General features: G+C 43.0%; 3 protein-coding genes across 5 annotated transcripts in view; 1 reads left to right on the top strand and 2 right to left on the bottom strand.

The window, feature by feature from the left end:
- Positions 1-70: 70 nt before the first annotated feature.
- SS18L2 (SS18 like 2) lies at positions 71-1,501 on the top strand. The gene is made up of 3 exons (XM_053952703.1): positions 71-186; positions 273-349; positions 948-1,501. The coding sequence occupies exons 1-3, from the start codon at positions 118-120 to the stop codon at positions 1,033-1,035; spliced, it is 234 nt and encodes a 77-aa protein (XP_053808678.1). The 5' UTR covers positions 71-117; the 3' UTR covers positions 1,036-1,501.
- Positions 1,502-2,060: 559 nt separating this feature from the next.
- LOC128793485 (uncharacterized) lies at positions 2,061-4,647 on the bottom strand. The gene is made up of 2 exons (XM_053952698.1): positions 3,874-4,647; positions 2,061-3,808 (listed from the first exon to the last, which is right to left on the bottom strand). Exons 1-2 carry the CDS (start codon positions 4,645-4,647, stop codon positions 3,677-3,679), a joined length of 906 nt encoding a protein of 301 aa, XP_053808673.1. The 3' UTR covers positions 2,061-3,676.
- The window catches only part of GARRE1 (granule associated Rac and RHOG effector 1), a 59,963-nt gene continuing 51,124 nt past the window's right edge, over positions 2,227-11,065 (bottom strand). For all 3 annotated transcript variants that reach the window (XM_053952693.1, XM_053952692.1, XM_053952691.1), the window contains 4 exons: positions 9,019-9,184; positions 8,029-8,163; positions 5,850-5,928; positions 2,227-5,448 (listed from right to left, as the gene is read on the bottom strand). In XM_053952693.1, the coding sequence (XP_053808668.1) occupies positions 5,134-5,448; positions 5,850-5,928; positions 8,029-8,163; positions 9,019-9,184 (695 nt within the window). In that variant the 3' untranslated portion in view covers positions 2,227-5,133. The remainder of the gene's footprint in view (positions 5,449-5,849; positions 5,929-8,028; positions 8,164-9,018; positions 9,185-11,065) is intronic.

Below are 11,065 nucleotides of genomic sequence, written 5' to 3'. Positions count from 1 at the left end.
GGTGTTTGTTGCGCGGGCTGGGCTGGGCTGGGCTGGGCTCGGGCGCTTCCTGGCGGGAGCGGCGCGTGCGCGCGGCCGGGGGGCGGCGCCGCCGCGCCCCCTCAGCCAGGAGCCGCCATGTCCGTGGCGTTCGTGCCCGAGCGGCTGCGCGGGACGGCGGAGGTGAACCAGGACACGCTGCAGCGGGTGAGCGAAACTGGGCTGGGACGGAGCCGGGACTGGGCCGAGACCGAGCCGGCCGGGGCGGGTGGTGACGGTGCTTTGTGCCGCAGCTGCTGGAGGAGAACGACCAGCTGATCCGGTGCATTGTGGAGTACCAGAACAAGGGCCGCGCCACCGACTGCGTGCAGTAAGTGACCGACGTGGGCGGGCAGGGCGGAGCGCTGGGGGCCCAGGTGTCGGTAACGGGGGTGAAACGCGGCTCGAGCTCCTAGAGCTTTCTTGCTGCTACGAGGAAAATGCGTCTGGGCTTACAAAGGGATTTCCCCAAAATCATTTTCAGAGGCGTATAAAGCACGGATGGACCCTGCCGCCTTGGTCAGGGTGTTTGCTCAGTGTTGGTGTGACGGCCGCTCTGCCCTCCCTGCCCGTGTGCGGCACACCGAGCGCTGTCACAACCTGACGGCGGGGGAGCCGCTGCAGGGGCTCACACCAGCCCGACAGGCTCCTCGGTCCTCTCCTGCCCCGCTGCCGTTCTGCGCCTTTCAGGGCTGCGAGCTCGATGTCCTACATCGAAGTTGGGCAGCAGCACATGCTCGGCTACCGAGTGCAGCTCAGTGCTTTATACCGGGCTTCAGAATAAGAACACTAAGTTTCCCCTGATTTACTATTCGAGTTTGCTTTTTTCCCCCCCTAACTGCAAATACTGATCAGAGTACATGAGTGCAAGTATGGGTAGTTGTCTAGAAAAGAACGTCTCCCAGATCCTGTGTTCCCTCCTCTCATAGGTACCAGCATATCCTGCACAGGAACCTCATTTATTTAGCTACAATTGCTGATGCCACTCCACCCAGGACGCAGAAGCCTGTAGACTGACTGCAATACCTGGACATGAGCAGTGCTGCTTTCAGAGGCTGTAGAAATAGTTTAGAGTCCCACCTTGAAAACCAAGAAAGCACGGGTTTGAAAAAAGCAGGTAAAAAGTGATCTGTACTTCTGTGTTTAAAATGTGAACGTAGTTTTCAGTGTAGTATTAGGCCAGATTTTCCCCTGTTACTGTAACTAACACAGCTTAAGAATGGTAATTATCACATTCCCTTTTCCCTCTGAAAAACTCAGTTCAGTTTATTTCTGGGAATAGCCTGGTTGTCAAGACAGCACTAAGGGAAGCAGAGCCCATTTCATGAGTAAGGTTCTATAATAACAAGGTAAATGTTACTCTAAGTGACTCCTACCCTCCAACATAATAAAGTTGGGCATACGTTCCATATATAAAAGCAGTAGATTCTTGTATCCTGTATCAGAACAATTGTGCTAAATAAACTGAAGGTGTTCTTTTTAAGTTGTAGTATATTCTGAATTAATATAATACATTAACAAAAGAGCTGCTCTGTGATTTAGTCAAACAGAAATGTTAACTTTCCAAGGACTGGTGGGACTGCCACACCACACAGCAATTATGTGTAAGGGAGAAACCAAGCCATTATCTTAGAAGCTTTTGCCCAAGTTTACTAAGGCTTTTTCTCTGTGCTTGAAATGCTCTGTAAACAAGTAAATTCTTGCATAATCAAAATGGGTTCAAGTGCTTCTTGGGTACTGTCAGCACTGCTGGCCAGCTGCATGCCTGTGTGCTCCTACCCACCAAGGAAGAAAGCAGCTTTGCACACCCTGCATATGGCATTCCAGTGCCACCATTAACACACACTAACCTCATAGCCCTGATCACAGCAGGGAGGGGGACAGAGTTCACCGAAGTTATTGACTCTCCGTTTCCTAAAAATTTGAGTAATGTGATTTTGGCAATGTTTACCTGCACTACTGGTTCAAAGACCCTGCTGAGGCATTGTCTCTACCACATTCTTCTGTGACATCGCTTGAGAAAGCAGCTTTAAAGATTGGACTGTGCATAAAGTTCATTTTTATATGATAGAGTCAGTAAGTAGGCAGTTGACAATTTTCAAACTGTTAAATAATCCCATGTTAATGTAATAAGATCTTTGTTTACAAACCGAAGTTACAGTTTAAGGTGCTGCTCATTTTCAGCAAGGTGCATATTTTAAACAGGTATGACCTATTAAATGTATATCTTTAATAAAGCAAATAGTTTACTTTTACAGAAGCTTTAAAATACAAACTGTACAGTTCCAGTTCAGAAGCGTTAGCTATTCACAAGAAGCACTGCAATAAGGGTAAGTTAACTAAGCACCAAACCCTTGCACTTGGCAGTGTAAGTGAAGTTTAAGGGCAAGACTCATTTGCCAAGTGCAACAATTCTTAAAATTACCAGTGTTCAGAACAATCGGAAGCAAAGGACAGAGTAGCACCCACGTGGTCAAAATGCAGACAAACTTTCTTTGTTTTCACAATTCACTTATGTAGGTCCAGAAACTTGCCAGCATTTGTAATTATGAATAAACTGCAAAAACTATAGCAATCATTTTGGCACTTATTAGAAAAAAAGTTCAAAATTAAGTTGATTTCATTAACTTCCATTTTGGTCTTAGTATGAATAACCAAGTAAGTACAACCAAATTTGGGATTTAATATTAGATCTAAACAACAAGATTTAGGAAACTCGAAACCATTCATGAAGTTAAATAACCACTAACATTTTCAGTGGAAGGTTTTCAAAATTATAGTAGTACAGACCATTAACAATTTACAGACAGAAGCCACACTGATTGTGCAAAGCACATTACTGTAAAAAGTCTATGTACAGCAAACAAATCTTTGTAAACATGGTAAGTATGAAGTTTCAGAAAACATGGTGACAATATCATAAATACAGGCAACATTGGCATCCTCAAACAGCACAAAAGGTAACAATCTGGGCCTGCAAATAGAGCCCGTCACCATACAAACAAAAAAGGTGGATGGGTTTTAAATACCCAAATGTTCAATAGTTTTAGTGTTGTGTATACTTTTTATTTATATATGTGTGTATATATATATATATATATATATAATGTATTTATTTTTTGGTATCTTCAGATATAGATGTACTTAGTTTGTAAAACCAAAACCAAAAAATGTGCTTTATCTTCATTGAAAAATTATGTAGTTAGAACTAATAACCCATTTTACTAGTAGTTAACATATTAGAATGATATGACTTAAGAAAAATATAAAAATAAGATTAATACTGTCAAAACTCTTATACCAGAAAATATTGTGGTTTTTAGACTCTTTCAAAGATGAAATATGAAAATTTAAATAAGCTCTAACTATATAAAGAATCTTCTGTAACCTCAATTCATATACAGTGGGATAGGTATACATATATTTACCACTGTTCTTGAATTTGTAAGCACCAGTCACTCGCCCCGATCCACTTTGGTTGGAAGATTATTCCTAATTCCACAGGTTCACCTAATGGCACATATTGACTGCAAATAATTACTTTATCCTTTTAAAAAAAATAATGTTCTTTTAACTAACTGCTACCCCACATTTCAGTTTTAGTATCTTCTGAGCCAGCTCACAATTTTTAATCAACTGTAGCATCTGAAATAAGACTTTAAATAAATGCAAGTAGTCTCTTAGGCTTTGCTTTCACACACTGTGGGAGCACCGTGTGGGTAATGCCTTTGGCTAAATGCAGCCACAGGACACGGTTTGTGTGAGAACCAGGGTCCCACTGTGCACACAGGTGTCTGGAACCAGGGTCCTGCTGTGCACACAGGTGTGAGAACCAGGGTCCTGCTGTGCACACAGGTGTGTGAGAACCAGGGTCCTGCTGTGCACACAGGTGTCTGGAACCAGGGTCCCGCTGTGCACACAGGTGTGTGGGAACCAGGGTCCCGCTGTGCACACAGGTGTGTGAGAACCAGGGTCCTGCTGTGCACACAGGTGTGTGAGAACCAGGGTCCTGCTGTGCACACAGGTGTCTGGAACCAGGGTCCCGCTGTGCACACAGGTGTGTGAGAACCAGGGTCCTGCTGTGCACACAGGTGTGTGGGAACCAGGGTCCCGCTGTGCACACAGGTGTGAGAACCAGGGTCCTGCTGTGCACACAGGTGTGTGAGAACCAGGGTCCCGCTGTGCACACAGGTGTGAGAACCAGGGTCCTGCTGTGCACACAGGTGTGTGAGAACCAGGGTCCCGCTGTGCACACAGGTGTGTGAGAACCAGGGTCCCGCTGTGCACACAGGTGTGTGAGAACCAGGGTCCTGCTGTGCACACAGGTGTCTGGAACCAGGGTCCCGCTGTGCACACAGGTGTGTGAGAACCAGGGTCCCGCTGTGCACACAGGTGTCTGGAACCAGGGTCCCGCTGTGCACACAGGTGTGTGAGAACCAGGGTCCCGCTGTGCACACAGGTGCCATCTATGTCAGGCAGCTCAGGTAATGTTGACGACACAAGCCTGAGTGGTTCTGCTGATCTTACAGTAAGGAAACTGCCACAAAACTCAGTTTTGCAACTGTTTCTGCAGCAGTTCCCAAATGAACTCACTTGTGTAGCACAGGAAAAGCTGCTGTTGCACTTCATTTTAAAAAAGCTGCCCACGGGCTGTAATGGAGAATACAAAGGTTCTACAGCTTGTCCTTTATAAATTTAAACACAAACAGTGTTGAGCAAAGTGACCACTATATATTTGCTTCAACATATTCAATGTGTTTCAGTATGATGTTTTAACTATAAATCTATATGAAAAATAGCTACAAAATACAGTGTTTCTTGTATGGTAGTCCTTCAGCAGTTATTTTTAGAAAAAAAAATGTCTTGAAAGTAAAGGCAATTATGCATTTTTAAAAGCATTTCTACATCACAGTTTTGGGCTGTTTCATATACACCAAACATATTGGCCATATTTGCTCAGCACTGTAACTCAGAATCCGAGAGTTTGTCTATCTCACCCAAAGCCCCTCAATCCCACATCAAGAGAGAAACAGGATACAGCCAACACAGCACTGTGAATCAAAGTAATGTAATTTTCATTTGGCCCTGTGCTGCATTTTCCAGTACAAAAAGCAGTTAGTACTGGTGCAGGTACGATGGTCTGCATTCGTGCTTCACTGGGAAAGATTTAAAGCCCTTGTTCATCTGTTTGTGCTGGGAAGCCTGTTGGGATTGCTGCTGCTGCGCGTAGGCAAAGCTGGAGGAGAGGCCGGCTGCCGGGGCGCAGTCGCTGGCCCACATGGGCGACTGGAGCATCTGCATGGTGTCGCTCCACTGGCTCACGGAGCTGCTCATGGGGTACAGGGACGTGCTCTGGCTGGGCAGCGTGCTCGGCACAGAGGATGTGTGCTGCCACGGGGCCTTGGGAGGCCAGGTTTTGGTCTTGTTATCCTGAAAAAACAAAATGGGTTGAGGGTGCTTTGGTTTAACAACAGAATGCTGCTTTTTTGAGACAATACTTAACATGTCACCTCATCACTTTATTATTTGAAAGCCAAACCGATGCATACGTATAGCACTCTCAATTCTTAAAATATCTGCCTGTTAAAAAACATTTGCTTCAGCTTGATACACAGTGGCCACACTGAAAGGGAAAAAGTAAATTACTTCCAATTTTAATATATTAAGCTTGATGACAAAAGCACCTCATGCTACTTGAGTGCAGATGGTTTAGGTTTTCACTGAAGTAAGCAATCTGGAGATACAGATGCTTTTTCAGTTGACTGCCTCACGTAGACCCACCCCCACAAGCCAGCAGGAGAAGGGACTAAGCAAAGGCACGCTGAGCTCACCTGACTGCGGTCATCTGCTGCAGAGAGAAGTGGGGGCGATGGCAGCGTGCTGGGTTCCTGTTCACCACTGCTGTGTTTTCTGCCCAGAAGGAGAGAGACATTTACTTTTTGGTTTTAAATGAGTCACCCTCATTAATCTGCCACTGGCACAGATCAGGCAGCCTACAGTACTATTTTCAGAAACATCCAGTTTCATGTATTTTTTGTTCAGTACAGGTAAAAGCAACAATACAGAAACTGTCAGGGACATGACAATGCAGTAGTTCTTGGAGCTACAGCTTCAACATTTTTGTAGAGATGAAAGGAAGCCGGGATAGACTTTTGCCCACTTTTGAGAAATCTGCCAGAAATTGCAGTTTTTCTTCTGTTACTCTTGTGGCTAGGTTTCTTTTGGGTTAAGTATCTTTTCTGAAATAACCTTATATATAAGACAAAAGACCAGTTGAAGAAGTGAAACATCTGCTGAAGCACAGTAATTTTACTGAAGAAAAATGTTCTACCTTCAGTTTAAATTTGTGACCTAACAGCTAGTTATCAAATAGAAGTCCTTGACCACATGTGCATTCTGAAAGATTTTTTTTTTCTTGGGTTTTTTGGTCTTTTTTTTGTTGGTTTGTTTGTTTTTTTGTTTGTTAATTTTGGAGTTTTTGTTTTGTTTGTTTGGTTGGGTTTTTTAGGAGGAGTGATTAAGGGCATGTGTTTAGATTAAAGCAGAATCTTCTATTTCATCCTTTTTGGGAAAAACCCAATCAGCATGCTCCAGTCACCTTTAGCACACTCAACCCTTCTACCTCCTCTTACTGCCCAGCTTTAGCTCTGCTCTGTTGTCAGGCCCTCACCCGTGGAACACTGTTCTTCCTACAGGTAACAGGAGACAGCAGTACTGTTACTTCAGCTGAGGTTTTGGTCAATGAAGCACCCTCTTTGGAAACTTTCTTCTGCTCTTCAGAGCAGTACATAAACCACAGGCTTTTCTTCTTGCTCCATGATCAGTCTCCAGCTATCTACTGGCTTGACATGTTAAGTCACACTTATGTGTCTGTTTTCCTTCCCTACTGCTTTCTTAAAAAAATACACGTAATTACTACTTTTTCTGTGACTGTTTATGAGATGGCTCTTTCCCATTAATTTCAATTTAACATTCATTGAAGCTCAATTTTTGTTCCCTCCCTATGAAGTCTTGGCTAAATGTAAAGATTCAGAAAGTAGCTACTCTTATTCCTTTCTGATAATGCATACAAAAATAGCTATCCAGGTAGAATCTGTGAGAAACTGACACTGACTTTTTTTTAATTCACCAAAAAGCAGACAGACAATCTTGTATCTATATATTGACTCCAAATTACTCTGTGAATGTGAACAAATATTTGGCCACTTACTTCATTTTTAGAAAAGACTGAAAAATAGTTTGAGAGAACAATTCCCAATTGGAATTGGGTTGGTATTCATGCTTCATCTTGTGCTTTTTGTTACTACTGTTCTAACTACCTTCTGCTGTGCAATCACTGAATTTCCAAAGACACTGAGCCTCCAGCCCTTTAGAAAAGCAGAATTGCTGTAATTCCCACTACTGATAGAAATGGACTGTTTGTAGCTGGAAATCCTGGCTTCGTTTTTCCATTACTGGAATTACTTACGAAGGCAGTTTGGCCTTCTCTTCCTGCTGTGAGAAACAGAGGATTAAGCAGGCATGTATTTCCCACTCCCAGAACGGCAGCAGCAGCCAAGGTAAGAAGTCCACACCAGGTTAGTGGCAGCTTCTCCCCAGTGCCACGGGCTGCAGCTGAGGCCAGGAAAGACACCCAGAGGTACCCAAAGCCACCGTGTCAGGCACGGCCCAGCTGCAGCCAGGCACTCTGCAAAACAGTGAGGATCTCGTGAAGCCCCAGGAAGTGGCATCCAAAGGAGACTCTCATAGAAGAGGGAAAGCATCAGATCTTTCCTAGACCCTCAGTGAACGGCTGGCTATTTGCACAGTGCTGGTTTGTACAAGGAGAAAGCTGCTAATACAACTGACTTCAGGAATCCCCTGGTCCACGTCACCGGTGTGATACACAAACTCATGTTTGTGGAGACTTGTCTCATTGGCAGGAATTTCCTTTGTCTGGCTACTCAGATGAAATTACATATAAACAAAAAGAATCTTAGAAAGTGGTCTGTTACTGTTCATTTTGCTCACCTCCTCTGCTTTACAGCAGCAACAAGGTCTGGCCCTGAGAACATGGAGAACAAACTGTCTCCGTTAGCTGAGGAGGTCTCATCACTTGAGCTGGCAGAGTCTCCTTGAGTACCAGACCAGCTGTTTGTCACATCACTGCAAGACAGAAAGTTGTATTAGTCCTTGTATTTACAGTGCCTGGTCCAGACTGTGTGCCACAGTTGTGCTGAATCTTTGTCACAGGTGATACCTCAGAGCAGAACATTTCAGTACTTGGTAAAATGTGCCAGTAATACAAGTATTTTCACTAGTTCTCAGTGGTCACATTAACTGCTCTGTTACAGCCTCTTCATATATCTTTAACTACAAAAATTATATCAATTAGAAGCACCTCTCCTGGTCAGGGAGGAGAAACAAGTGATGCTTGGGTTGGAATCACTAAGTACTTGACTTTTTCACTGCAAAACTGAGCTAGAACACATATCCATCCTACTCTTTTACATTAGTGACTCACAGCTCTTACATTATGGACAAATGGACAGAGAATCTTGAAATACTTCTTGTGTAATAAACGGTTATGATTTGGAAGATATTAAAACCTACAAATGTACCTGCCTTTTAGAAGCAGGATTAAGTGGCTAAAATCTGGAAAACCAAATTCAATCAGCCACTGCAACTTTGACAGCATCACTTTTCATCAAAACTAGGTCTTAAAGCTGTTTTCAAAATACTCAAAGAAAACTCTCCTGAATACATCTGGGCTATAGATTCCTTATTTCCTCTGTTGGAGTCACAGTCAGTATCTGTGCCACTCTAAGGATGACGTCAAGCCTGTCAGTGCCTTGGGATCAGCAAAGCAGGAAGGGTCACATTGCTCACTCTTAACAGTGAAGTGCAGCTTTCACAGATGCTGCAGCAACTGAATAAACACCCAGTATTCCCACATTGTGCCAAGTGTGGGTGCAAAATAAAGTTATACAATAAAACCATCCAGCCTGTGCAGTCTCTTACCCCTCTGTGAAATACTCGGGAAAGGGCCAGGTTTTGTGAGGATCATCGGGAAGAGGCCAGTTGCCACGCGTGGTGCTTGGACGACGGACGTGCTGTGCTTGCCTCTTCTGTTGCATAGCCTGGTTCACCCCAGCAACATAGCGGGCAAACTCTGGATCAGAGCCAACTGAATGAGAGAAACCAACAAGTCCACTGCTGACACTTGGCTATTTCTGCTGCACTTTCAATGCTTTAGGTTTGACCATACCCCTCAACAAAGTAATTCCCTCCCTGGTGATAAATGGCAGCCTGCAGTGGATAGCTCTTCATGGAGCAGTGAAGAACATTGAAGAGGAAGTGTTTTACAAAGATGGGATACACAGCATCCATGGTGGATAATAATTGTCACATGGAAGTACACCTGCCCCTTGCATTCCATCAGGGAAATTGTGTTTGTACTATGATCATGTCTATACTGAAAGGTCCAATATCAAGAGACACTGATGGAATGGACACTGTACATTTATCCACATGTGAAAAAGAGCAGAACAGTTTCTGTAGTTGGTACCAGAGTGCAACATGATTTCCAGCTATGTTGTGATCTTGCTTGGATCATACTAGAACACGGAGTGCCAAAACTGCCTCCTTCCTATAAGGATGAGATAATTTGGAAAACATTCTGATTCTGACTACAAAATATTTCAGAATAAGAATTATATTTACAGAAAAAAGCAGTTATTTAAAAATTCTTCCATTCTCAACATGCTTTTTGTGTCCCAGGCATCCAATAAGGAATAAGTATGGTCTTGAGCAGACACAGCAAAAGCCTTAATCCAAAAGTGTTTCAAATGCTCCATTGATTAGAACAAGCAATTGCTGTATTCAAAGACTGCTGATAATGAGTCACTGAGTTTCCACAGCTTCTCTTTCTTTTGCCTTTTTTTCCTCCCTGAGAAAAAAACTTGGCAATCTGACTGGATTTATGGAAAAAGTCTAGACTGCATGCTCAGTAATTGCAGTGGGAAGTACCGAGCTGCTGGTTTGCCAGTCTCAGTTGGACAGTGAGTGGAGACTGAAGAACATCCAACAATCACGCACAGCTCGCAAAGCGGAAATCTCTTTCATCTGACAGCTCCCTACATTCAATACTGCATTTGGAAGATATGTTTCTTTGTTCTCATTTGACACATCCAGAAAAGACCTCCACAATGTTTTGCTGAATGCAAATTAAAAAGACAGTGAAGAAAACTTTCTTTCTCTGCCTCCTTTACTAAGCAAGGGCCATCTGAGAGCTATCTAGGAACAAAACATCCCCACTAGAGCTTGTTCTCCCTCTGAAATATCTTTATGTCTATTTAAGATGAGGCTGGAAGCCAGACAGTTCCTCAGATCTAAGAATAGAGTCTAGATGGTTTCTGAAGGACAACCAGGCTTTTTTAGCAGTGGACAGCATTAAGTTCTAAAGCGCTGGTATATTCAAAATAAAAGCTTGTGTTAATTTTTACCTCACTGAAAACATCAGGTGAACAGTTTTTCATCAGATAGTATTTTACTCCAAAAGATTGGTGTTACCAACATTCCTTCTGTTAGTTCTTATTGCAACATTTCTTCATCAGGTTCTTAGTGATGACTGAAGTACTACAAAATACATCGTTGGGACTAGTTAGGCCTTCAACATGAAAAGCCATAAATTTCAATTTTATAAATTCTTAATCAGCAGTTTTGCATCTGAAGAGAGACATCATTTTCAGACTCTAAAAGTATTTCTCAAAAAAGTAATGTGGCTTGTTTCAAATGACAAATGTACAGTCCTAGGAAACCCTGGAAATGAAAAACTGTTTTCTGTTATACAGCTTTTAGTGTGACACTAAATCTTAAAATGAAAACTACACCACAGCTCAACCTGGCAAGTTCTATGAAGAAAAGTTATTTCTAGTGGAAAAGTATTCAGTTGGAAGGATTTTTGTTTGGTTTTGGTTTTTTAAACACCAGATCTGTTAAAAATACTGTCTACTTATTACTACAACTGTAGAAGTGGGTATCTTAATCCACTGAGCACCATTTATGG

This window comes from Vidua chalybeata, chromosome 11 (assembly GCF_026979565.1).
Source record: "Vidua chalybeata isolate OUT-0048 chromosome 11, bVidCha1 merged haplotype, whole genome shotgun sequence".
NCBI classification, from domain to species: domain Eukaryota; kingdom Metazoa; phylum Chordata; class Aves; order Passeriformes; family Viduidae; genus Vidua; species Vidua chalybeata.
Note: the sequence above shows the minus strand (reverse complement) of the source record. Positions and strands in the feature narration are given on the sequence as shown.